The 27,569-nt window shown below is 47.2% G+C and overlaps 1 protein-coding gene, 1 long non-coding RNA gene and 1 other non-coding gene across 7 annotated transcripts; 1 reads left to right on the forward strand and 2 right to left on the reverse strand.

Moving 5' to 3' along the window:
• Positions 1-245: 245 nt before the first annotated feature.
• LOC113842421 (uncharacterized) lies at positions 246-9,987 on the forward strand. Of its 5 annotated transcripts, none has more exons than XR_011812092.1 (5): positions 246-2,857; positions 3,068-3,223; positions 4,570-4,879; positions 5,261-5,756; positions 9,849-9,987. It is a non-coding gene; the product is annotated as an uncharacterized lncRNA (long non-coding RNA). The 5 variants fall into 5 exon arrangements; XR_011812091.1 differs by having other exon boundaries at positions 246-941; positions 4,337-4,879; XR_011812089.1 differs by having other exon boundaries at positions 246-941.
• Positions 6,546-27,517, reverse strand: NCAPD2 (non-SMC condensin I complex subunit D2). Its single transcript, XM_027449735.3, has 31 exons — positions 27,333-27,517; positions 26,514-26,589; positions 26,369-26,427; positions 25,753-25,934; positions 25,213-25,349; positions 24,768-24,895; positions 24,559-24,682; positions 24,330-24,477; positions 23,816-24,013; positions 23,137-23,271; positions 22,521-22,605; positions 21,746-21,917; positions 21,371-21,492; positions 20,228-20,437; positions 18,203-18,377; positions 16,983-17,067; positions 16,693-16,826; positions 16,323-16,455; positions 14,727-14,811; positions 14,462-14,623; positions 14,000-14,208; positions 12,900-13,011; positions 12,480-12,603; positions 12,140-12,295; positions 11,745-11,922; positions 10,630-10,724; positions 9,780-9,860; positions 7,517-7,703; positions 7,155-7,275; positions 6,876-7,043; positions 6,546-6,682 (listed from the first exon to the last, which is right to left on the reverse strand). Exons 1-31 carry the CDS (start codon positions 27,454-27,456, stop codon positions 6,600-6,602), a joined length of 4,188 nt encoding a protein of 1,395 aa, XP_027305536.1. The 5' UTR covers positions 27,457-27,517; the 3' UTR covers positions 6,546-6,599.
• On the reverse strand, positions 26,009-26,327 carry LOC113842494 (small nucleolar RNA U85). Its single transcript, XR_003495029.1, has one exon. It is a non-coding gene; the product is annotated as a small nucleolar RNA U85 (small nucleolar RNA).
• Positions 27,518-27,569: the final 52 nt, after the last annotated feature.

A 27,569-nucleotide genomic window follows, 5' to 3' on the forward strand; every position in this document is an offset into this window, starting at 1 on the left:
CAGCTGGGGTCCCGAGCTGGATCCCTCCTCCTTTGTGTTCTCTTCTTCGGCCTGCGTGGATTCGGAGTCCAGGGGCAGCAGCTGGGAAAGGAGCATCTGGGAAGGCGGATAAACAGGGAGGGGATGGGGTGACGGCGAGGTGCCTGTGCTCCTGTTTCTCACTTATCAATCCTGGTGATAAGCCTGGCACCCCAAACCCACTGACCCACAGCCCCACACCTTCCCCCGGACTCAGACAGGACATAAAACAGTGTCTGTGCACGAAGCACCCTGTCTGTGACATTGCATCCAGACCAAGGTCACCAAGGGAAGGGCTGGAACTGCAGCTCCCGCTGTCTGAAATGATTTTGCTGCCCAAAAGAGCAGGTAGGAAGCTGGTGTGGGTGTGCCTCTCCGTGCATCCCTTGCCCTGCTGTTGTTAACAGGATTCCCCCCCCACACACTTGAAGATAACCAAAGCTTCCGTCCTTGATCCTTTTCCCAGTGCTGAGCTGTGTGCTCAGACTGTTTCGTGGCATTTTCCAGAGGGCTGGTGGGGAAGCGGGACCTAACCCAAATACTCGGTTCTAAAATAAGGGAGAGGCAGGCATGGCAGTGTCGTGGAAGAAGGCATGAGGAAGGCAGGCGTCTCATCTGCTAGGAAATTCTCTAGGTTTTCGGTGCAGGTGGGCATGTGCTAATTCAATTACACGCCTCCGTCACTGCCAGCCGCCTCCGGCTGTATGGAGACAAGAGTCGGGAGGTACGCTGGGCCTGAGGGGGCACAGCATTCCTGCCCATGGGGTCAGCCTGCAGTAGCTGTGCCACATCTATTCCTCATGTGGATGCTCGCTGACCCAAGGCTGACGCTGCCTTTCTGCAATTTAGCTCGGTTCTGTTCCGCAGTGAGTTAATGGAAGCGGGCACAGACATCTTCAGCGGGGAGTGAAAGCGTCTCCATGGTGAGTCATAGCAGAATCGGTCTCGTGTTTTTAGTTCATCTCCTAACTACTTCCCTGCAGTTTTCCTCATTGGACAGGGTGAATGATGTGAACACAACATGGCAGAGCACAGGGTAGGGGTTGGAAAAAAAGAAGCTGGGTAAATTCAAAAGCCCTAAGTATTGTTTCTGCAACTGGTGAGGGTAAAAGATTTACCAAAATGAAGAAGGCCTTGCTAGCATCCTCTTGGACTAAAAGAGGGCCTACTGTGGGGTATGACTGAGCTTAGGAGTGAAAATCCCAACATCACACGGTGCATTTTCCTTCTGAAATGTCAGAACCAGGCCACTGAGCATAATGGATAACCACCACGTACAGTATTTCTCGCAGATCCCTCTGCATGCCTGCCTGTCACTTAATGCAAGGGACGTGGCTGTGATTTCTGCTGGCTGCTGGCACAGGGCTGAGCTAGATAGATAGGAGTAGTCTCTTTACAGCTAAAAGCCTCTGCAGGCAGTGTGGAGTCCCCCAGTCAGCCTCCCACAGACCAAAGAGCACTAAAACACTTTTGTCTGTTTTCTGCCTTGAAATGCTGGTGCTCCCCAAGGAGCTGGGTTATAAAGATACAGTCATCCTAGAGCTGAGGCTATTAGACTGAAGGGGAAAGAGCAGAGAGAATAGACAGCACCCTTTGGAAGCTGGAATTTGGGCTCACCACTCATCCCAGGTTCAAACACGACCTCCCCAAATTGCCCCTGCTGCTCCTGAAACCTCCCTCAGCTCCATCCCAGCCCCTCCTACCTGTAGCCTCTGTCCTGGTAAGGACATAGCTTGAACGCTGGCTGAGAGCAGAACTAAGAGGAGGAAAAGCGAGCAAGGCCACGACTGCAGCCCCAGCATCTTCTTATCCCAGGGCCTGTGGGAGGTGAGGCAGGATCTGCAGCATCTGTGATCCCTGTCCCCTCCTTGCCTTTATAGCTTTGGTTCTGGCAGGCGCCTGGCCCCCAGCTCTCTGCTGAACTACCCCCCCGGAGCTCCTTAACCTTTCAGCCCTTTTGTCCGTGGTGATATATTTCAGGGTGAGCTCAGCAAGACCCCTTCCTCTAAAGAAAAAAGACACAAAGGTGTTTACTGAGTGTCTGGGAAGACGAATGTGAGTGGAGCTGCTGCTGGCCAGGACCTGGAGGTGTCTGTTAGGGTCAGAAACAGGGTGAGACTTCAAGACACGTCCTGAAGAAAGGTACTGAAGGTATTGCATTGTGCAGTGGTACTGAACACTCTCCTCTTAGAGTGCTGTTAATGTTATTTCTTTAACCAGTGCGAGCATGAACTACAGCTCATCTGGTGATAGTCACACTGCTCTCTGCAGGAATTGTCACAAATTCAGCTGCATGACAACACGGGCTCTAGTTTTTAATATTTACATGTTGATGAGCCATTTAGCCTGGGAGCACAGAGTCTTGCTGCGGTGGATGTGTGAATTCCAGCACTAACTCTGTGGGATCTGTGGCAGTGACAGGGGCATGGGTCTAAATACATGTGGGCACACAACATAACATGCACGCTGGTTGTCCTGAGTCATTATTCAACGTACACCATCTGGAGGGCTGGGCTGAGTTTCCAGAGGAACCAGCACAGAAAAGAGCTCATCGAGGCTGGACTTGCACTTTCTCAAGCTCGGGCGCACAATGGCAGTGGGACGCCGAGGAGCAGACTCTTACCTCCTAAATCTTCTGGCCATTAGTTCCCCCCCTTTGTTTACCTCTCCCATTTTACTGTAGTTTCTCACCAGCTGAACAAGGCAATGAGGTCACTGTTTGGAGACCAGAGTGCAGAAGTCAGCCTGGGTGTGAAGACAGAAACTAATCAGGAAAGTTTGTTGAGGGAGAAAAGGGGAGGACTGTACCCCAGTACCGGAGCAGTAGTGGTTGTGCTAGGTGAGTTTAATACCTTCAGTACCGTTCTTCAGTATCCTTGCACAAAGCAGTTGGGACAAAACTTGACAGGCAGTGTTCTGCTGTCTGTTATTTATTTGCCTTTTTTTTAAAAAAAAAAGAAAATGAGTCTTTTGCAGAGGTAGCAAAAGTCACAGTTCAGTTATTTGCCCTGCCTTACTTTTCTCCTTCCTTCCCTCCCTTCTCTGCAAGCATTTTTCACCTGTAGATGCAGATTTGTGGGACCCTTTCTTCTCTGCCCAAGGAGCCAGAGAGTATTACAAACCATTTTGCATCAACCCTGTGAAAAGTGAGTGTGGGGCTTGAGTCTGAAGCACTGAAGCCAGAAGCAGGAGAGATTTTGCACAGGTAGGGTGACGTGTGTGGGCATATCCAAGTATATTGACTCCACCATTGCAGCAGGGAAAACGTGTGAAAGTTTCAGAGGGGTGGGAAAAAGGGGAGGGAGGGTGTGAAGCAGACATGTGTTCATCCCACGTGAAAGATGTCTCTGAAAATGTTGTCCTCTACTACCTGATCACATTCTACCATCTTGAAGCAGCTGAGTCAGTCTGTCAGTGTTCATGCTGCTTGCAAGATGGCCACAGCCAGAAAAATCTCAGTTTGAATGCACAGATTCCAGGAGTCAACTGTTTCCTGAGTGAAAGGTAAGAAAAAAACAACAATGATGCTTTGGTTTTGATACAAAATGTGGTGGTGGCTTGGTCTGGCATCCCTTGAATGTGGTAGCTCCCATGCTGCAAGAAGAATGCCAGAAATGCATTTGCAATTGCTGTAAATTCCAGCCCAGCTGCACGCAAACTGAGCGCTGCAGGGATGGATGGGCTCTGAGCTCTCAAGTGACTGGTCCCCTTCTTGGGTCCAGCAAAAGCTGGGCCTGGCAGGAGGGAAGGAGTCACTGCTATCCCATACCAAGCAAGAAACTTAAAGAAACCGTAGAAAATTTAAATATTTTTTTTTCAAATTCTTGCAAATTTGCAAAGCCTGGGTGAATTGCAGGTACTCCTCGACTCAGGTGCACTGAAGCTGCAGCCGCTTTGTCCCAGATCCTTGCTGGGAGTGCAGCGTAACTGAATAGTTGCTCTGTCACGTCCTGGCAATGACTGTGAAGCAAAAAGGCTCTGGCAGACGACGAGTCCCTGATTGCCCCAGTTTTCTGTCTCAAATAGGTTATTGTCCTTCTTTCCTCTCTGGTGCTAACAAGTTTCTTCTGTAAAAACCCTTCCCCCTCTGATGCTGGGACGCTGATTCTAGAGCTTGCAAGACCACCAGAAACGAGGTCTCCTGCTGAATCACAATCAGTCTTTTATAAACAGAATCGCTCAAAGGGAAAGGAGCAGGGCAAACAGAGAGCAGGAGGACTAGGAACTGGGTGAAGCGCTCTGGGAACACCCGTTGGCCCACGGTGGTACAAAGGGCTGATGGTTGCTGCGGGCTCCAGCAATATTTGTGTCGTTCCAGTAGCACGACGGGCACAAGTCTGGAGCCGCCATGCACTGGAGCCCCTCAGGGAACGCAGACTCCACTGCTGTTGGTACTGACTCATCCCACACGCAGTACAGGCTGTCTCCTTCAGCAGCGACTCATGGTCATCATGGCAACCACAAGCAGAGCTGCTTGTGAGCAGAACGGCAGTGACGGGCTGCTTAAGGTAGCTGTCTCTGTGTAATTTTTCAAACCTCTTCCATCCACAGGACTTTTGTCCATGATACAGAATTGCTGATTCCTCCAGTGCCAGGAGAGGCTGGTGAGGAGAGGGGGATGCTCCACCTGAACAACCTGCAGACAGGGACCAACAGAAACTCCCTTTTGCTGAAATACCACTCTCACTTGGACAGGGAGTGCAGTGCCCGTGGAAGAGCAAAGGACAGACTGCAAAGCAGCCAAGGATCCACTGTGCCAGCCCAGTCACTGACTGCCAAACCTTTGCACTGTATTAGGGAGTTGCTTTCCTGAAGGAAGTTTATCTGCTTGTAATGGAAAAGGGCAGTGCGTAGCCTGAAGGTAAGCCAATACTTAGACACGAATTTATGGCCAGCTTGCTACCTCCATTCACACTGGGATCTCCCTCAATGAAGTATTGCCACACATTGTATCATTCTCGTAGGTACAGAAGGTTTACTATGCACACTTGTAATGCCTTGAGCTTAGGCAGGAATCCATAGAGGCTGTTTTTTCTTTTGTTCCCATCTGTGAGTGACGTACAGGGGCTGTGGGTGGTGGTGGAAGCATTGTGTACGGTACGCATGACTTGTATTTGCTGTTGAATGCAGAGCTGCTGCCTGTTTCTTGTAGTCTTCACTGAATATTAACGTGGGGGGAGTGGGACAGTATTGCTGTAGCTTTCTGATCTTTGTGGTTCATGCAATTGTCCTGTCCGTACAGGTGTGCTGGATGGGTGAGGGATTGGATTGGTATTTGGCAATATTACACAGTAGTAGCTGCAAGGGGGCACATCCCATCCCTCTGGTGAGTCAGGGGACGTAGTCCACAGGAGCCATCTCCATGAATAACGCTGACACGACACCCCATGGGTCCCTTATTTCTACAAACTGCTAATGTGCCCTGCGTCCAGTCAGGTATTGGCATAAAAAACATTCCCAGGACACTGCAAAACTGTGCACGTTCTGCCACTGCTTCTACACAGCGATCAAAAACATAAACTATTGCAGTCTTTTGTCACTATTTACACAGCCAGACCAGAGGAGAACTGAGCAACAGGCTCTGTTTGCTGGTAAACTGAGGATATGACAACGACTGCAGGAAGAGGTAGGTCCTCAGAGAAAGGACGGGGAAGATCTGAAGGAACCTGCGGACCAGTCTGATTCCTGTCCAGCCAGTCACTAGCCTAAGAAACATCTGCTTTCTAGGCAACTGACAGGTAGGAGGAAATAACTTGCACTATAGCCCTGGGCCAAATGCCAACGTGCCTGTGAGACAGGAGGTTAAAGGCTGTTTATATGATTAACATTCAGTTAAGGCACTTCTTGTTCACATGACAGTCTAAGGAGTGCCAGGCCTGACGTGAGCACCAAGTATGGCATCTCCAGAAGGGAAGAGGTGAAACGCTTGTCTTATTTGAAACATAACCATAATTCTGCATATATGTATATATTTTTAAACTTTTTGATATGTATCCTTCTATGTTCTCTATTAAATCACTCTAGACAGTCTAAATGAGCCTGTGTTCTCCCCCACCTCCTTCTCTTCCTCCCCCCCCATCCCTCACCTCTTCTGTGAGATCTCTTTGAGCTTTGTACAAGAAAAAGACGCGGGTAGCATTCCCCTCAAAGCCATAGCGGGCTCTACAGAGCGAAATCAAACATAAAATGGCATGAACCCAGCAACAGTAGTGGTCCTGTATTCAGAGAATCTGAAAATTTACTTAAAATCACATACAAGATGCAAGAAATGAGCATTTTTTATTCAGGCATTAGTATGCCTGCCCTTTCTCCCATTTTTTGTGTTTGTTTTTTTTTTTTAAATCAGGGCAACTTCCACCAGCAAAGCCAGTGCAAACAGTCAAAACAGGAGTCATGCTTATCACTGCCTTTCTTTGTGGGGATATCTGAAGACAGGTTTGGTCTTCTCAGGCTGCTGCATAACTTCCCTTTTCTCTTTGTTTAAAGCACTACAAGTTTATTGGGTAGTTCAGGCAAGAGAAGACAACTGTTGTATAAAAGGAACTTTATTTTTAGCTTACAGACAGGGGCAGATCGTTGCCTCAGCGTAGCCGTCGGGCTGAAGACCTGGTGATGGGAGTTGTTTTGGTGGGGGTTTCTTCCTCTGTTAATTCTGCTGAAAACTCTAAGAGAGTAAAGCGTGTCAATAACCAGCACTCCCCTACCTCGAACAGAGAAATCTACCACCAGCCAACGCAGTGCTCTGAATCCCTGCACACCCTCTGCTCCTCCCAGAGGAAAGTTCTTGAGGTGCCACGTCTACAGTCTAGCTCCAGGTCTCCACTTTTACCTTTAGACATACCTGTCCAATGACTTACCATCCTCAGAGCTGTTCTCCTCATCACTGGAGAAGGTGATGATAGGTTTTTTGCGTGGACGGCTCTTCTGGGCACGTTTCGGGTTCCGCAACGTGCGAGGCTGGGGGGTGACAAAAGCTTTATCATCATCCCTGTTGGCTGTGCTCAGGGGCTGGCGGCGTGAGCTTGCTGGAAAAAAAAAAAAAAAAAAAAAAAGGGAAAGGGTGAGGAAAAGTCTCTAGGTGTCTGCTGTACTTCAGGATGAGGGAGGAAGACTGCGGTCTCGCAGAAGGAAGATACCTGCTGTTGGCCTTCGCTTGGCTGGCATTGGAGTTTTACTGCCTTCCTGGCATGTCTCTGCCGAATCCAGTCCTCGGTTATGGCAGGCAGACAGCCTCTGCTCCAGCTCTTCAGCTAGAGCCTGGGATAGATGTAACAGGGGAAAACAAAAACACAAAACCACACAAACAGAGTAGGGAAGAAACAGAGAGAAGCATTACATCCATAGCACAGCCACTTCCTACCCCAGAATTTCCATCATGATCTCTGAGAAATTGTTGAGACCAAGGAATAGCCTGTTTAACACAGAGAACAGCACGTCTTTCCAATCATTATGTGTAAAAAGCAGTTCTCCTCGCCTGGACACTTCCCACCATCCTTACTTTATTCTCAGGCTTGCTGGGTACTCTGCGGAATCGAACCAGCACTGCTTGGAAACAACTGTAGACAGCTGGGTCTTGTAGCTTGTCTGCAAAGCAGTCAAAGTTGTCCTGCAGCTTGTGAAGGCCCCGTTCCGAGATGGGAAGCAGAGTAAGGCAGTGGGACAGATCCCGATATTGACGCTCATTCCTGGGAAGGAGAGATTGCCCTTAGCTCATACGAAAAGGGCTGTGCAAAGATGAAGACATCCTACCTAGAACTATGGCACATGGGGATGAGGCATTTTCCTTCTGGTGTTTCTCCCCTTTAGTACATGAGATTTATGCTGTTTTGTTACAGATCTGTTCCAGAGTGCCCTGCCACACCAAGCACTTCACAACAACCACTGTATCCCAGGGACACTGATTTAGTGCCTGTCACAAACACGAAGGCTTCACTGTTAAAGAACACAGTCGTTTGTTTAGAAGGTGTCAGAAGTTAGTGTTGGCTAGTAGGAAAAACACTCAGTGAGGTGAGAACTCTTCTTGAAGGGCCTTATTTCAACTAAAAAACAAAGAAAAAAATGGTTGCTCATTTTTTCATGTTTGAGACTGTCTCAAGCAGAAGCAGTATTTGAAATTCTGTCCTACCTGGCCAGTTAATAGGCATAAAGATGGCTATTTTCATTAATATAGAAAGTGAACAAGCAGTATCTGCTGTGTCAAAGGACAACAAGGTCCAGATTCCAGTGAAAGTTACTATAAAAAATGGATCTAAACTAATATCTTTAATATAGCTCACTGTGCCAGAATGGGAGGAAGAAACACGAGGTCGAACCCCCTCTTATTCATGCGTACAAAGCAGAGGGCTTGCATAAACACTTTGAGAACGCACTGTCCAAACGCAGACAGAGAATAAAGCTGCAGCATCCCGGTGCTTCCATTTAACATCTCAACAATACTCGGCACACTGCTGTTTAGTACTCCAGAAATCCTAAGGATGGTGACTGCAAAGTCTTCTCTGGTAGGCTCCTGTTTAGCCTTGAATGAGAATCTTGCTCTAGTATTACCTCTGGTGTGCACTGAGCTGATCATCTTTGTGGTATGGCAATATTAGGACAGATTAGCAAATGCTACATGTGTCTTACACCCAGACAGATCTTTACAAGCGTGGTCTGAAGAGCTCACCAGTGTTCCTGGGAGGAAATTTTGGAGAGTCCACTCTCCATTCCAGATAGGAAACGAAATCCAACTGTTTCTGGGAAATATGCTACTCCCTGAGGCAGCTGAGCAGGTCACATGCCCAGGCACTGTGTACAAACGGCCAAGATAAGCAGACACAGCTTTAAACCTCAAGGGCAAAGTCACAGCTACAAAGAAGGAAAACCATCGGAACAGAGGAAAGCTAGGTATGCTAAATCCAGTGGCAGGTAAAAGATAACAGTGAAAATATACAGCAAAGAGGCAAATAAACTTTTGCTTTTTCTCTTTGAGAAAAAAAGAAGTGTACATTTATGTCAGTGAATTTACCTCTTTGGGAACAGGGAGAAAGGAGCAATGAAAAAAACAAAACAATCAAACGGGAAGCAAAAAGATACTTCAGATTCATAGGATGGGCTCTGTACTGTATGCTTTGTAATCAGCACCATGAGCAAGGCACACACATCTGTGTGACAGAGCAAGAGCAGCAAAGGAATAAACATCTTGCAGCACAAGCACTCAAACAACAAAACAGAGCCCTAGGCATAGAGTTAGAACTGAACGGCTCATCCACACAGAACAAGGACAGGCCTCTCAACCCAGGCAGGACTAATAAAGAGATTTCAACTCCTCAGTCGAACACGTTAATTTCTTAGTTGAGGTGCCTCTGAAGAAGGACAAAGGTGCATAAAAACCACACTTGGGGTATCTCCTTGTCTAGCTGTAAATAATGCAGATCTAAATTGTCACAAAACCTTTCCCCCAAGATGAGGGGAGAGGGTCCAATCACAATGTAATAAATCTACACAACTTTTGACCTTCTGTTCTTATTCAAGTAGTTTTAAGAGGAAGATGGGGAAAAGAGGAAAGAAAACAACACCTGAATTAGAGGTGTTGTTTATTCTTTTATTCTCTATTTTTCTCTGTTGTTTATTCTGTTTATTCTCTATTCTTTATATCTTAGCGTTTGTGACATGAAGAATATGATGGGAGCCTGTCACCCCCACTGTATAGAAGCTGGTTTCTTCTAACAATTCTTAAGAAACAGACAGACTTACTTGTCAGGAAATTTAGGATTTAAACCCACCTGGCAGTCCGGAATCGCTGACAAAGTTTCTCCACCAAGCTCTCTGTCTGTTTGTCTTTTGTAATATAGGAGAAGAGATGTCTGCAAAGGAAAAAAATAGCAAAGCTGAAAGCCCAGAGAGGAAACCCTGGTTTTGCCTACACAATTGCATGCTTGCAGCTCTTCTACCCAGTGATCAGCTGGGTGGTCCTTCAGACATGAAGACTGGAGAGCCCTGCATGCCTCAGACTCTGTTCAGGAGAAAACGTGTTATATGCTGATGGCTTATGTAGTAATCACAGTCACTGTTGTGGGACAGCTGCTATGACATAATTAAAACAGCATGTTTGTCTGAGAACGTCTGCCTACGATGAAACTAAGAAATCAGCTAAAACAGAGACTCTTGCAGGTCTGGAGTGAGAAGTGCTTACATCTGTGTGAGGTAGGAGGGATGCTGAAAAAGCTGCAGTGTCTACTTCCGAGCAGCTCCTTTCACAGAATCACAGAATAGATGAGGGTGGAAGGGACCTCTGATCATCTAGTCCAACCCCCTTACCAAGCAGGGTCACCTAGAGCACATTGTACAGGATGGCATCTAGGTTGGTATTGAATATCTCCAGAGAAGGAGACTCCACAACCTCTCTGGGTAATGTGGAATCTTTCCATCTCCCCAACTATGTGCCTTTAGAACCAATTTTCCTCAGCCTGACTTTCAGATGCAGGCTATGAACAGTCAGACTGGGGAGCACAAGTGAAAAGGCATTTTGTTATGTCACTGTAGTTTCTCTTCCCTAGACACGGCACCCCTTTTGCATAAATGTAGTCACAGTCAAAACAGATTTCATTAACTCTCATCCCAGATTTCACATACTTCATAATAGTGCGGAAGGATTCTTCATCTACGCCACATTCAGGATCTGAGAGGCGACTGATCATGTCTGGAAGCAGGTTATAGATGGCGTTACCCTGTGCAGGACACAAGGTTCTACATGAGACACAGAATTATGAAAGACAGCTTGAGACAAGACAAATAAGCAGCTCCCCAATCCAAAGTACTGACTGAAAGCATCAGCTTCACAAAACGAGCTGTACACAGCCAGCCAAACCTAGCCAGGGCTACTTTGCTAAAGCTAAGGAGCTTACAACTCCAACTCTTGATTTGCAACAGCTCAGCTCTTTGGCAGAGCTGGATGCAGTTTCTTTCTTTTCTAACCTGGTCACATCCCAGCACAAAAGTGTTCTGATAAAGGAAGCAAACAGCTTCAGGAACTGCCTCCCACCTCGCCTGAAACAACCCAGTGCAGATTCCCTTTCCCACTGCTTTTACGTGGCTTAGTCAAAGCCATTGAGTCAAAGCCATTGCAGAGGTAGGAAACCAGTGTGGTCAGGTGGCTTACTTAGCTTTTAACAGAGCAAACCAAGACTACTAGTAAAGTTTTTAGCATCATTGCAGCCTCTCAGGCAGTAAATCTGAAACTCTGAAGGGCCTGCAGCAGCCTTCATGTCAAATAATCAGTATACAGAGGGTAACACTGCTGCACTGCTGTAGTTCTTAACCTGCTTGGACTGTAACTGCCTCATTTTAAGCAACCCCAAATCACAAAGCCAATGTCAGAGATGATGCACTGACTGAGTCCTAAAGTCAGGGAACTCTTACAAGACCGAAGGGTAAACTGCAGAAAAATCTGTTCCCAAACTTGAACTGGGCACGCAGAAGAAAGTGAGTGGAGAAAAAGCTCTGCTTTGGAGCCTGGTTTCCAATGTGAATGGATGAGGTCAAATTCAACAACATTAGGGTTAAACCAAAACTCACTTAGCAAAATTCCCTTTATCTACCAACATTCAGTCAACACAGAAGAGAGACAGACAATCTTTACACCCCTGACACACCTTCCTACGGACTCTTTCATCATTAACCCAGCCTTCACCAGCCCCCACCAGCCCCCCTCCACTCAGGTGAGCTGAGGTTCCTGATCATCCACTTGCCTTGTTGGAGAGTTCACTGAAAAAGTTCTGAGCCACTCCTGCGATTGTCTCTTCCGGGTCTATAAGCAGAGTCGCCATTTCACTCACTTGGCCTTTCACCTTCACCATGTCTTTGAGGATGAGGTGTGTCATCACCACTCCAGCCGTCTGCCTCACGCTCTTACAGGGGTCCCGCAACCTGACAGAAGCACGCAGTTACCACAGAAGGCAGCCGAGCCTCTCTAAGCCACCAATACCTCTGACAGCCTACCCCACAAGCCGGTTCTCTGTTGTCTCCCTGCACTGATACTTTTAAATTTGTTTTCCTGCATCACTCTCACCTCCCAGAATCCCAGCGCCACCCTTCCCCAGAGCCCTCATCACCTGCCCACTGCCAGCAATAAGCACAGCGTTACCTGGCATAGAGATGTGGTGTCCATGGCTCCACCAGGTTGGGGAAACGGATGGCCAGATCTCCTGCTGCAATAATGAGGTTGGATCTCACGTCAGGCAGGCTGGACTTCTCCATCATAGTGAACAGCAAGCGCAAGTGGGAGTCACAGAACTCAGAGCTGGTGGGACAGGGTAAAGAAAAGAAGGCATGGACACCAAAACCCAGCCTCTGATACTAGTGGGACCAAAACAACAACATATGTATGAAAGCTCTTTGGTTTTCCCCCCTCTCCAATGCAAAGGAGTTGCAACATTTCTTGTGCTTTAGTACCAGGGAGGTTTAAAAGAGGATAATGGCATTACCTGATCATGCAGAGTTTGCCAAGAGTCAGGGCTGCAGCAGCTCTAAGAGCTGGATCGCTGTAGAGCCCAGGGTTGTTGCAGATCTTGAGCACCAGTGGAACAAAGGCAGAAAACAGGTGCTTTTCTAGAGTGGGGAATGAAGGCAGCAGGTACGTGAGCACTATTTGAGCAGTACTCTTGAAGAACAATTACTCAATTTATCCCAGAATTTCTGGGGACTATACTGACTATACTAACTGACACCAAAAATAACAACTCCAGAGAGGCAGAACAAAGAAAAAGTGCACAGAGAAACTGATACTGAAGAAAAATGGCAGTATTTATGAAGGAAACAGCCCCCCTCCTTCTAGATGTGCTACCCAGTGTACTTTTTCTCTCACTGTAGACAGAACCTGTGCTCTTTAGCAGAGCCACACTTACCATCTAGAAGTTCTGTCTCACAAATACTGTGGATGAGCTCAGCCTCAGTGTCGTCAGCAGAAGCTCCCACCAGGCCCAGTTCCTCTTCCATAGTGGTCTCATTTCCTGTGCTCTGTGCAGAAAGGACAATTGCAAAAGATGATGGGCAACAATAATCCTTTCCTTCGTGAAATACTTCTCTCTTAGAGAAGAGGTGCAAGTCACCAGCAGCATGACCACAGTTTGGAAGAACAGACTGACAGAGAGTTTTATAACCCCTTTTTCCTAAGAATTAAATGAAGCTGTGAAGGGTATCCAGGATTTGCTAGTCCAAATGCCACCAAGTACCAAAGAAAGTCTAAGTTACTGAAGCTAACAAGCTGAGACAGAAATAAGACACACCTGGCAGCAGTGCCCGAGTCCAACACAATTCAAGGGACACACAAATCCTAAAAGCAAGAAAGAAGATCAAAGCAGCCTTTGAACTGGTGGCCTTGTGAGCAAGATTACAGAAACCTTATGGCAAGGAAAAAAAAAACAACACAAATCTGCAGGACCAAATCTGCATCCAACTGCTACTTCTAAGAAAATCTCATAGTAACCTCCCCCCGTGTGGGAAGTTACTGATAAGCAGGGTGGATGAGAAAATGAAGTACAAGTTTCTCTGAACACAGCAGTGTAGGCATCTAATAAAGACTGGAAGCTTAAGTACATGAGACTTTTCCTCGAGCAAGAATAGGAAGGAGAAAAGAAATCAGCCTTGCTGGGCTCCAGGAAACACTGAGGCAGACCGTATTTCTATCACACAGATCCCAGTAAGAAGGCTACTGGGAAATACTTTCATCATCATTCCCTGAGAGACTGTAGGTCCTTGAACTCTATGGATCAAGGTTCTGGAAGGCCTTTTGTGAAACTCAGGGCACAAATGGGCATTCAACACCAACAGCAATTGCAAAAAGATTGCAATGCTAAGAAAAGAGGTGATGGGTGGAGAGGAAACTTTCCGCAAGCAGGAAGATAAACCTGGTTAGGATAACACCCTTCGCTTCTTCCCTGCTGCCTGTTCCAAACCCAAGAGCAGTTGGAGTTTTACTTACAACACCTCACAACTCAGTTCTCACCCGAGACCTCTGACTTGTGCTGCTGTCAAATTTCTTGGTCTTCTGCTCCTCCTTGAGGATGCGGCGTCTGCGCAGCTCTGCGCTCACGGACACCTCCAAATATGCTACCTGCTGCAGTGCCACCTGGCCCACAAGGGACACCAGATGCAACAGCAGGAATGTAGGGAGACTGCTAGCACCAGACACTCTGCTGGGAGAAGCCTCTTGATCTAGGGGAGAAAAATGATTGCAGTTCAGTATTAATTTGGACTTCACCCCCCTCCACCAGTTACTGCCAAATCTCATTAACTGCATAACCCATCTTCACTCCCCACAGACCCCTTCACAACACCCATATCCTTCCATGCCAACATCTCCACTAGCTCCTCAGCTCTGTTCTCCTCCTGCAGTTGTTCCAAACCACCCCAATCACAGCACTAGAAACCACGGGTACAGGCTTTCTTCACCAGCTTTTTTCCTTACCAGCTTTCTGCCCATCAGCCTCCTGCAGCTTGTCCAGAACTTTCTGGCTGCACACCTGCAGGATGCGAGCACTGATCTCGTCTGCCCCTTCTGCTAGCTGGTAGATAAGTGTTATTGCTGCCTCCATGAAAGGGATCCAGTCACCACTTGGCTGAACAAAGCCTGATGAGAAAACGGAGCCATGTACCACGTGTAACAGCAACAGCACAGGCTGTCTCACAGCCCAACTCCACCTCCTCCAAACCTCCTGCTGTCCTGAGCTCACCTTTACTCACAGCCTCAGTCAGGTACCCAAAGAGCATGTGATCCTGGGGCAGTCGAAAAGGGCCTTTGTTCCTCTCCAGTGCTGGCTGCGGAGAAAACAGATCTTAACCACACAACAGAACTCCCCCGTGCCCTCCCTAGCACTTCATCTTGCTGTGTGCACAATCCCAATCAAAAGCCTGCTATGCCTGTGGCAGTGACAGGCAGCACAGCTCTGCAACTAAACACACCGCAGGGATATTTCTGTCACTTTCGAAGACACCGCGCAGATTCAGTTTGGCCAGAGGATGACCCCAAACCAGACAGTTCCACTACTTCACTTTAAATCAGAATAACTCTTGAAATCTCAAAATGACTCTTGAGATTTGATGTTACTTTGCTCCTTCATTCACCATAATGAAGAAGATGGAAACCTTCAGAGCATCTTCAGAATTAGCAAAGGTAAATCAACAAGATGCCCTTGGCTACGGGTATGGTACTCCAGCACCACAAGGTTTTGTTTAAAAGTAAAATGTCATCACTAGAAATAGTGGAAGACAGCTCTGGATTCAACATTACCTCGCACTTGCAGTGATTAGAACGCTCTGTATCACTCCCACTACATCTTATTCCCAGGCTAATATAACCCAGAGAACTAAAACAAAACTGACAATGCCTTGGATATCCCAGCACATCTGTGGCTATCTGATCAAGATATACTTGATGAAAAGAAGCTACTGCTTGAGGTTTTAACAGCTTTCACTATCTGGAAACAAAAATTCTCAATTTATTATAATCCTACTCTCCATACTAAATCTCTGGTTTGGGGCAGAAGAGCTACCACCATTAGTCAAGTATCAGTCCCTTCTCATATACTAACTTAACTGCAGTCAACCTAAAATTAAATTACAACTATCTTCAGAACATTTACAAGCGCTGTAATGCCCATTAATTCAAGAAGGTAATTCCTGCATTAGCATCACCATTCTCAAAACAGAACAATTGTGTTGTGTGAAGGAGGGCTGCTTTTATACTGGAACTCCTGAATTGAAATGCCCTAAATATTTGAGTCAAAAAAGAAAAAAGCTTTTATTTGTTAATACAGTTGGGGTGGAAAAGGCATAAAGTGTTCTTCGACAGAGAAGCCATGTGATAGGTTACCAGTTACAACACGAACAAGTTTGAAAATCTTTTGTCTTATGCTCAGCTGTACAGCTGCCACTCCCAAATACCAATTAATAGGGAGGGTAAAGGCAACAGCAGCAGAAAATACCATAGATGAAAGGACTCCAGGACCAAGGAGACACAAGTCAGCTTAGAACTGGGAGTCTGACTAAGAGAAGTCGAAGAAAAACAGATTTTCTTGCGTACAGGACTCTCTGCTACTTTGAATTCAACCTGTTGCCTAATGAAAATTGTTACTGCATGTTCACTGATGTGTGGTAAGCTTTCCTGACAGCGCTGCTGAATGGTCTCAACCTACCTTATTTCAACACACAAAACATACCCCCCTCCCTAGCTAGTAACATTTTTTCTTATTTCTCTTCTCAATATAAGCTACTTCCCACTTTTTAAAACCACTATTACTGTGACCTCATGGGTAAACTGGAAGTCTTACCTTAGGGTTACTGGCAAGTTTGGAGATCGTATTGCATACTTCCTGTGCCAAACAATAGTCTTCACATGCTTTCTCAGACAACCCTACTGTCACCAAAACATCCAAGTTGCTACCTACGATCTCTGGCTTCCCTCTGTGGAATAGAAGACACAGGAGTATTATGTGAGGTGCTGATTAAAGTTTACAGTAAACATACACAGACAAGAGAAATGCTCCTTGTACCTTATGGGGACAAAAAAAAAAGAAAAATCCTTACACCCACCTCCCCTTCCTACCTGTGACACTAGGTCTGTGCTTTAGAATGCACAATTTACGGGGTGAAAAGGGTAAGAACAAAATTTAACAAGATCACACTGGGCCCTAGGCTCACCGTGCCATCAACCCCAGCAGCATCACAGCTGCACGTCGTTCTAGAGGCGAGCACTGCAACTTCTCTGTGAACCGCTCCCAAAGCAGCTGGATCACAGCAGGTTTTATTTCATCTTTCTGCACAAACTCTGAGATCTGGAAAAGAAGTACAATAAAACAAGCAGTGAGAGGCAGAGGAGGATGAACGGACTTCAGACCAACAAAGACATTCACGGCACTGACTGCCATTTTAGCATAACAGATATTTAAGATCACAAATACAATTCAAATCCAGACAAAGCAAATACTCACCATTTCTTCCAAGCACTGTATTGTTCCTAGTGAAGCATCCACCACGATGAGAGAGAGAGAATGCACCAGGTTCTGGGCCCTGGCCCTTTGAAGGGGAAGAGAAAAAAAAAAAGAAAAAGCAACTGTCATGATTACTCACTCACCTATTCAGAGAGCTGAGGACAACTACTAGATAAAAGATCTGATTTCTGGGAACAAGAAAACTTGCCCTTCCACAAGCTACAGTCCTCAGAGTCACACAGACCAAATTTCAGCAAGCACACCATGAGCTCCGAAGTCCACTGCTGTTCTTCCCTATGCTCCACACAAATGCCCAACAAGAGGCACTCACCAGCCACTTCCCAGTTTACTCTTAACCACAAGTCACAGTACTACTCACTAGAGCATAACAAACTGCAAAACTATCTGTGAACAAATAAGACTCAAAGACTACAGCACGCATGACTTGTCAGCAGAAACCCCGAGGTTTGGGAACAAAAATTCTACGTTTACACCAAGTTGTATGCTATTCCTCTTATAACCACCCAATGGCAAGAGACTATATCATTAAAAAAAAAATAATAAAAAAAATAGAGGAACAGACATTGGGCTACAACATTGCCCAAGGAGGGTGAATTCCCATGTCTCCAAGACTGGAAGCCAGCTGCTATGGGCTGATCCCATAAGGGACTGAAATACCTGCCCAAAAGTCAGTTCATTGTTGCGAATCAAGAACCCAGCTGACATGACAAATATTCAATAGCTGACGCCCCTTGATATCAAATGATCCTACTCAGATCATTTGAACAGATGCCTCCTGGTGTGGTGCTTTGTATGAGTGAAATTTAGGAGAAAGTTCAGCGTGAGCACCTGACAGCAGTTTCATTTAAAAGACTTCGTAATTTTGCCTCCTGTAAGGTCTCGTGGAGTTCTGCTGTGTTAACTTCCTACATATGAATACTACAACAAACCAAAAGCAGAAGCTCATCAGTAAGTCCCAGAGGAACACTGGGATACCCACACACATAAAACCACATTGGAACTGCTCAAGTGTTAGTAACAGTTCAAAGAGAAAACATCTTCACTGGTAGACACAAACCTTACATTTCAGCTCAGCATGAAGCACGGCAACTTTGATTTCTCTTTCTGTCTGTATTCCGTTTCCAACAACTCCCCAAAGGAAGGAAAATGGAGAGGGGGAAAAAGAGCAAGAAAAGCCCTCTGAATAGGATGTCCCATACCTCTCCGAATTCCCGTTCGGGCTCAGATAGAGCTGCCTGTAGGCATTCAGCACAGCCTCCTTAACAGCAGGCTCTTTCGACCATATGAGGGGGAGCATCCTGCGGACTCCAAGCAGTGCTTGGGGCACACCAAACCGGGAGACCGTCACAAAGAACTCAATGGCTTCCTGAACCACTGCAGAGGAAAGAATAGTTGCATTAGTGAAGTTTCTTCCTTCTCCTTATTAGAAAGGCCATTAAAACATATTCACAGGCACACTGCTCTTACAACTAACCCTAGGAGCATCAAAGATCACTGCTACTGTCTGCAGACGGCTTAAGTCAGAATAGGGTCCCTGGTAGAGATACAGATGTCCTGGAAGAACTGGGCATAGGTTAACAACATTATAGCTAGCTGTGATATGAGAGACCTAGGAAATGAGCACAGAAGCCACACTTCAGGAAAAAATAAATCTATTCTAGGAAACAGCAGCTTTGAAAAAAAAGATCTTATGGTCACAGCAGATAAAAAGCAGCTGTCTCAGTACAATGTTGTAACCAGAACAGCTCAGGTACCCGATGCATTGATGGGGTACAAAGCATTTGCCATGTATAAGGAATAACATAATTTGACTCTAACTTGACAGTTCCTGAAAATATACAGCCCAGTCTTCTGTTCATAAGACAAGAAAAAAACACGTTAAGTTACAGTGCATTCACAAGAAAGCCACAGTGATGATTAGAGAATCTGTACAATGAACAGTTTATAGAGCCTGAACTCCGGTTAAGTGGAAGCTTATGGCAGTATGGGCAAAATAACGTCTCACTGAAGAGGCTGTACCCCTACCAGACATGAAAGTGTGTGTGTCTAGACAGTCTGCTATGCTTGTGCTGCCCCCAGTCACACCAGAAGGTGCACTCTTACCAGAGAAAAATAAAATTGCATCTTCATATCTTAAATCTTAATTAAAAAAAATTAAATCTGAACATACACATCCCTTAGTCCCACTCAGCACCACAGCAGCATACTGTCTGGATATCTAACTTGCCATCCTTGTACTACAGCACAGGACAAAAGCTAGTAAAAACTGAAACCATAAAAACCAACCAAGCAACAGGCACTGAAATACCAGCTGAGGGGCACTCTCTTACCCTTAAACTACAAGTGACCCGTAAAGATGCTGAATTCGAGTTCGTTCTTGTGTATGCAATCAGCTAAAAAATCCCAACCTTGCTGAAGGAAGCCTGCATGCTTAGCACGGCTAAGATACAAGTTCTCATCACAGGTGAAGCTCCAGAAGCATCTGCATGATGCTAAGATGCTGTAGTGTCCAGAGCCACCCACACTCCAGAAATACATGAGGGGTTGGGACAAGTGGATGAGCAAGGTGGGATTTGCACCCTGCACCTGTCTCAGGAGTGTTGATTTATGACACTTTAAAAAAAAAAAGTCTAACATTAGTAGCTGAATTAACACTATTCGGGACTACTCATCACTCCACCTTTGTACTGAAGGTACAGAACTGAAGAGAATCAGGCCATAGGACCTGCTGACAAGGATTGCTTTTGGCTACAGAATAAAGTTTAAGGAGAGGTGATGTTAATGAGAAATGCTGCTCAGTTCCTCTCTTTTGCCCGGTGTAACACCTGAAGCAGCATCAAGCAGGTAACAGAACCCTGCTTAACTTGCCATGCCTGCTTTGGGAGAACCTCAGCTGAGATGAGGATCTCCTCCCACAAGAGAGGGGAAGCCTACATAAATTAATTTTGGTCTTTTTTTTTTTTTTAATCCTGATATTTAAAAAAATCAATCCTACACATGCCTCAGAAGCCTACTCACATCCTAATGCGACCCTTTCACAACACTAGTTTAGATAATGCTTCCTGCTCCCAGTATTCCAGAGCCTGTGACATCTTCTCAGTAAACAGCAGCTCTTCCAGCCTTTTTGTTGGTGTCCCACCGCTCCTACATCTCTTCAGTAAGGGGAGGGACCTAGAAAACTGTAAAAAAGGAGAAAAAAATGGCCCCATGGCTATTTCACATACCTGAGACAGAATTTTCATACATCAGCTTGCTGACCAGGCTCAGGGCTTCTGTGATTTTCACTGAGAAGTTGTAAGCATCTTGCAGATACTGCACCAACATCTCCTGTTTGACCAGCTCTGTCTGAGCCTGCTCTTGAGGCTGCTCTTTGGGCGCAACTTCTTCGATCGCAAGACTCCTGTTGTCACATGGAGAATCCTCATGGTTCTTACCTGGGCATAAACACTTGCTTGTTAACAGTATTGAAGGTACAAGAGAAACAGGCACTGCTCAGGGCATTAAGTGTTCTGCTTCCACCCCATATTGACATCTTGTAACAATCAAGAGACTTCCACAAAAAATAAAACCAAAAAGCAAATGAAAAAATTACAGACTTTGCCATCAGAATTCTACAAAGACAAAATCTCAACATGCTATAAACTCCAGTACTACAACATGATGCACCACAGATATACCAGCTAAGACAGGGGTCAGGAAAGGCATTGTCCAGTTTACTCAAACTCCGTAAAAACAATGAAGGAGTTAATCTGAATTTGACAGTTCCCCGAAGATGGACAAGGGCCTAAAAGGGAATCAGAGCAGAGTACAAAGAAGGAAAAAAACTACTAACTCTGTAGCAAAGAATGTTCAAATCTGGGGAGCTGACAAAGTTCAGATTATTATTTAGATAGTATTTTTTTTTAACTAGAAATGAGTTCAAGGGGATTAGCTGGGAGACCTTATTCTGAACCAAATACAAAAGATAAAGCATGCAAAGTCTTAAAATATAAGCATGAGCCCCAGAGAAATAAGACTTTGCTTGATTCTGATACTTGCTCAATAGTGAGCATTATGTGCCACCACCTGTTCAGGAGGCAGAACTCCACACAAATTCAGACAGGACAGAAGTGCAGGAGTGGATTAACACCGGCTTCACGCCCCATAGCAGATATGATATGACTTAAAACATCAGAAATGCACTTCCAGTGGGAACATGGAACATTTCCCACCAGAACCAATAAAACAGTCAATAATCCAGCTGCCAAGTACATGCAGAACTGAAGTCTACATGTCAAAAGAAGGGATATGGCATTCCAGAGGGTTTGGGTCTAACTCTGGTACCAGCTTGAACTCAGGGAAGAGAAAGACCAGTGTGCTGCAGTTACCTATGTAAAGTCTCTTCAGAATGCCCAGGATTGTTGCCTCCTCATTTTCTTCCTCGGAGCTAATAAAGGGCTCCTTCCCCTGGAAGCGGCACAGGGCCTTCTGCGTAAGGTGGACTGCACTCCTGGACAACAACATCGCCCAACAGGATGTCAGCAACCCGTTCAGACAGAAAACAAGGGAAAACATCCAGCTTTGCCCTGAACACCTAGGGAAGCAGTTCCTGAAAGCATGCTGCGCTGGGTACCCTCATCAATCTCCTCCCACAGAATAACATTATTGGACATCATCCCTTTCCCCTGAAGCTCAAACAAAGAATGATAGACTGACATATCCCCTATTATACAATCCTCTCTTGAACTGCAGAGCCCTCTTACTTGTAATTCAGCTTCTTCAGAAGCCCAGTGATTTGCTCTGATGCACCCTCTGCTGTTTCTTCAACTTCCAGCACCTCATCTTCCTCTTCCTGAAGCGGTAGGAGCTGCTCTACGGCAGCTCTAACTTCTGGCAGCATTGCTTCCCACTCCTCTTCTGGGGTGATTGCTGGAGCTATAATGAAACAGGGAAGATGGGGAATGGAGAAGACATAAATGATACCCTAAGCAGGGAAAGAAAACTCATCTGGAAGTAATCCTACACTTTCTTCCCCCCACAGACAAGACAGTATTCCCACTGTTGATCCCATCCAGGCAAGAATATGAATAGACAAGAAGTTGGCATTAAAAAAAAAAAAAAAAAGAATACACTGAAGGGCAGCTGAGAGAACCACCATTTGCTATTTATTGCTTTGTAGGCAGCATGAGACACGAGGTTAATCAAGTTTAACTTAATATTGGACCTAACTCCTGGCTGAAGCCAGGACTCCTTGAGTGGTTGACAATGGAAGTCCCGGAGGATGTTCATAGAAGTTTTTAAGTTCTTACCCTGTTAACAGGACATTCATAAGGTCCTTTTATTACAACATAAACTCAGAAAAAGTTTATTTCCAGTTACCTGGCTTACTGTCTCACACAAGTAAGATCTGAGACAAAAGCCACTGCAATCTGGGAGCAAGCGTAAGATGACAAAAAAAAAAAAAAAAAGCACAGAATAACTCCTACTGGCCACGGTACAGGGTACACCTTGTAAAGGGCAAAGAGGAAGAGAAGTTACCTGCAGTTTCTCTGCAGCGGTCCCTCATTTCTTGCAGCTTCTGCACCTCTTTCTTGAGTGGGTCAGCCAAGTCAGCACAGCTTAACTGAGGATGCCAGGAAGGGAAAAAATACATTACTTAAGCTTCTTTTTCTAGAATTCTCTTTTCTCTACTTTAAGTTATCAGTCCCCTCAGAACACCTGTATCTTCGAAACTGAAGTAGCAGACCCAGGTCGCTATCCTAGAATGGCTGCTGCTGTAAAACACCAGTTTAAGCCTCAGAAAGTCAGGAAGAGCTGCAGCTGAATATAAAGAACTGCAGAATTCTGCGTAGAATGTTCTAAAGACTAATTCTGATTCTAAGGAAAGAAATCCCCTGGTGAATTCACATCAAACTGCTGCAGGTTTTTCCACAATCAAGACCATAACCCTCTCGGTCCTGCATATTTATCAATTACACCAAGTGAGCGAAGAGCCAGAGAATAAGACCTGAACAACAGAAACTTCTGAAAGCTCCTGCTAGCAGCGTTAGAAGTTACCCTGTCTCTTCCACAAGGTACAGAAAGAGCACTGCCCTGCCTGTAACACGCTGCAGATACTCAGCCTGCAGACACGTAGCACAGTAGTAGGAATTACCTTGCAGGAGAAGGGATTGTTGGACAAAAACGCAGCCAGGAGCTGGATGGCATTTTTAACTACCACCACAGATCTGTCTTGGAGACGCCCAACAGCCAGCGATACCACAGACTGGAACTGAGTCAAAGGCAGGGCCTGGGGCACAATGAGAGTGTAGGCAAAGTTATCGAGAAGCTCTGGAGACTTGCAAGAAGTTGTTTTCTCGCAGATACATTAATACACCTGTGTGCTGTTCTACTGAAAAGCTTGTCTACAGAAAGGCACAGATTGTAGATTCATAAAAAATCTGGGTCTGAAGGGTACAACATACATCTGGTACAACTTCTGTTGAAAGCAAGGACTTAGATTAGGTTTGCCAAGGTCCTGCTGAGTAGAGCCTTAATATTCCCAGTGCTGTGTATTCCCATACCGATGTCCAGAAAGTCTTTGCACATCATGTGCTTCCTTCTACTCTGTCCCAGTAATAACAAGAAGCATGCAGTTTCTGTTCCCCACTTCCCTTAACCCTAGCATCTTTGTTCACTTGTGAAAAGGAATTGCAGACAATTCCTTTGGAGGACAGTATCTTTCTCACTTAGACTCCAGCCTCTGCACACGAAGAACAGGGTGACAAAAATTCCCTTAGAAAACAAATGAGGGGAGGGTGACCGAGGCAATACCACTTCCACACCACACTTACCTTACCGTGAACGATTCGGGTGAAAAGCTGCAGCACCCGACTGCGCACAAATCCACTGATATCACAGATGTGGGCCTGCAGCATACTCAAGAAATGGTCCCGAGTACCACGGGCAACTTCCTCCAGCTGGTCACCGTTCAGCACCTGCAGCAGCACTTCTGTCATAGCTGCCAGAATGGCGTTTCGCATCACGTAGCTCTGCAAAGAGAGGAGTTGTTGGACCAGGAACAGAAAAGCCTGACCTGGTATGCCAATGGAAAGGACAGCCCAGAGTTCAGGCCTGTTAAGTCCCATGCTCAAGCCTTGAGTGAATTTCTGAAAGTGACAGAGACTCGACATCACGTTTTGTGTTTTCTTTTTATGTTTTAGGGAAGGCCGTGACCTATTCCAAAGGGCAGGTTTTGGCTACAAAGTCTTTGTAAAAGAGGTCCTGTTTTCAAAAAGAAAAAAAAAACTGAGAACAACACTTCCACTACTTGACTTCTCCAGACATGTAAATGTTTTGCAAACGTACCTCGCCATCCAAGTGACGCAGCAGAACACTCATGTTGGATAGCACCAGAGCAGGGTTTTGTTCAGCAAGTTCCGTTATAAAGGTGGCATAACCCTTCACTCCAGAAGTATCACGAGATAAATCCTGCGGATTTTTCTGTCCAATTTCCCTGCACAGAAAGATGACACAAGGAAAAGGGCACCTCCAGTTGCCGGGGTTAGAAAAAGAAGCCTTGGTGTATTTTTCTCACCTCAGAAGTTCACCCACTATACTTTTCAGACCATACTCTGTAGCCCAGACAGTCACAGCCCGAACAAACACTGGGGCTACGTGTTCAGAGTGCTGCAGCATCTGCGTGATCTTCAGAGTAGCACCTTTAGGACGAAAGGAGGGAGAAAGAGGTCAGGGAAAATACCTGGGGACAGCTTCCATAAGAAGGCAGAAAAAGCAGGAACTCACTGAACAGGTGATCGTAGTGAGTCAAAGCTGTGGCAAGCAGATGTGTCACTGCATCCCGCGTGGCCCGATACTTCTGGTGACCGATAGTTGGATTCTCCAGGATGCGGTAGCAGACTCCTGTCACTAAGCTAAAGCCACACAGAAGAGACAATCAGCTTCACTACTGCAGGTTGCACCAATGTCAGCCTAGCAAACTGCTCTATGTACACACCTCTCCCTGAGACCAGAGAGATTCTCCAATATCCTTCAGAAACTGAGCAACAAACATCTGAATACTACACAAGAAAAAGAAGTGGTTCCTAAATGCCTCACGGTTTCCTCAGCCTCCCAGTGAGGGGCATCCTGCAGAAGGCTGCAATACCAGCTCACTGGCAGATTTAACATTTAACCCCTTCTTCCCACACCTACATCCACTCCATCCCATCCCTTCTCGGCGCTCCCTTACTTGACAAAATCTTCTTCCACCACGCCACCCCAAAGCCGGCGGAGATCCAGCTGCAGCAACTGGTTTAACAGACGCAAGAGCGGCTCCCTCTCCTCTTCCCACGAGGATTCAGAGCCCTTTGCACGGTTCTTTTTGTTCTAGAAAGAAAATTACGTGATGTGATACATTAGTAGCTTGACAACAGGAAAAAAAAGAAAAGAGAACTCCATCCTGCTTCCCTTGACAATGAACACAGCTGTTAAACCCTATAGCACGGAGGGGCACACATTAAGATGTGTAAGACATTTTTATGCCCACACCAAGTGACTGTTGCTGTCATCTTGGAGCACAGGAGAGAACTCTTAAGCTGAAGAGTGAAAGACAGATCTGGGCATTTGAGTCCCGGCTGATGTTTAGGCACACATTTGTCTGCCTTCCAAGAAGGATTTCACAGAAATACTGCTCTTGCACGTTTAAATTATCGCAGTTATACCATTTGACCCACATTTCAGCAAGCTCCTGCATTTTCTATGTTGTTTTCTCCCCAGTCTTCTCACCTACCTTTCCACCAGGATCCACCTCTACCAGCCCATTCTTGGAGGTTTGCTTTTCAAAGGCTTCCAACAGGCCAGTCAGCACGTAGCAGTTCATCTTGAGAGCGCTCAGGTGAGCGCTCAGGTCTGCGTGGCTCAGCCCAGAATCACCCAGGATGGCAGGAAGCTCATTGGAATGACGGGACGCCACTGGAGAGAGGCACGAAGAGGTGAGGACTTTGGGCCAGGTTCCTCAGCCATGCTCTCTGCTGAGGACTTCGAGCAGCCATCAGATTACCAAAGATGTGTGCTCACATCTTGCCAGCTGCAAGGCTGCCCCCTGCAACCCAAACCTGGGAGCGCTCTCCAACCCTGTTCCCGCAGCCCCCCCGTCAGCTGCGAGAAGCACTCACTCGGAGCTGATGCACCCCCAGGATTTGCCTTTCCAGGGATGTGGGGAAGGGGATTTTCTGTCGGCCTGCCCTTACAGCGAGCACGCACGGCTCTGCGCTGCCCACCAAGATTACAGACCCCTACACAGGAATGGGCTGAGGGTGCCACCCAGCTGGCCAAGTCACATTAGCCTTTATATCATCATGGAGCTGCTGAACGAGGGCAAAACCCCCCTTTTGGCAGGCACCCACCTTGCATCATCAGCTCCAGGGCGTCCTCCCTGAGGGCAGGTGCCACGGCTTGGAAGTTGCTGCGGGGGGGCAAGCACAGCGTGTCAGGGCAGCGCACGGACCCCCGGGGAGGGGGAGCACCCCCAGGCAGCCCCCCGATACTCACTGCAGCAAGCTGTACATGGTGTCGAAGTGCTGCAGCACAGCCAGCGCACCCTGCGCCCGGAAAGCGGCCCGGAAAGCTGTGGGGAGAGATGGGGGGCGTGAGGGGGGCTATGGGGGGGTTGGAAGGGGGCTGAGGGAGGACTGGGAGGGGGTTAGAGGGGGCTGGAGGGGACTGAGGTAGGACTGGGGGGGGAATTGGGGGGGCTGAGAGGAGACTGAGGTAGGACTGGGGAGGAATTGGGGGGGCTGGAAGGGGAGTGGGGGGAATTGGGGAGGGCTGGGGGGGCTGAGGGGGAATTAGGGGGGAGTGGGGGGGACTGAGGGTGAATTGGGGAGCTGGGGGGGGACTGAGGGTGAATTAGGGGGGTGCTAAGGGGGACTGAGAGGGAATTAGGGGGGCTAGGAGGGACTGAGGAGAGGACTTGGAGGGTGCTAGGGGGCACTGATGGGGATTTGGAGGGGGGCTGGGGGGGACTGAGGGGGGACTGGGGGAGAACTGAGGTGGAATTGGGGGGGCTGGGGGGGACTGAGGGGGAATTGAGGGGGACTGAGGTGGGACTGGGGGGGAATCAGGGGGGTGCTGAGGGGAGGACGTGGGGGGGTCTGAAGGGGACTGAGAGGGAATTGGGGGGACTGGGGGAGAATTGAGGGGTGCTGGAAGGGGACCGAGGGAGCTGAGAGGGAACTGGGGGGGCTGTGAGGCCTGAGGGGAGGGCTGGGGGGGTCGAGGGGGGCTTGGGCGGAGCTGACGGGGACATGGCGGCAGTGGCAACAAGCCCTCGCCTGGACACTGGGGGGGGGGGTGTGCTCAGACCCCTACCTGCCACCGCGGGCGGCAGCTCCCTCCCGGACAGCACATCCTGCACCACGTAGCGCCCCACGCCGCCGCCCCGCAGCAGGTCTCCGGCCACCAGGGGCAGCTGGAAGTCGCACGTCGCCGCCATGATGGCCGCCGGCCTCCTCCGAACGGCCCGCGCTGGCCTCACTCGCCCCGCCCCCCGCGCCGCCTCAGCCAATCAGCGCCCGGAGGAGCGACCGCCCCCCGGCGCCTCGCCCA

This window comes from Anas platyrhynchos, chromosome 1 (genome assembly GCF_047663525.1).
Source record: "Anas platyrhynchos isolate ZD024472 breed Pekin duck chromosome 1, IASCAAS_PekinDuck_T2T, whole genome shotgun sequence".
Lineage (NCBI taxonomy): Eukaryota > Metazoa > Chordata > Aves > Anseriformes > Anatidae > Anas > Anas platyrhynchos.

Bases quoted from the DNA above. Each gene is read 5' to 3' on its own strand.
- NCAPD2 (XM_027449735.3), bottom strand. From the start codon at position 27,456: ATGGCGGCGACGTGCGACTTCCAGCTGCCCCTGGTGGCCGGAGACCTG. The intron at 21,918-22,520 runs GTAACTTCTCTT...GTTTCATTATAG, and splicing joins CCGCTGCAGAGAAACTGCAG to CTCCAGCAATCACCCCAGAA. The intron at 16,456-16,692 runs GTGAGCCTAGGG...TCTATTCCACAG, and splicing joins CTGCTGGGGTTGATGGCACG to AGGGAAGCCAGAGATCGTAG.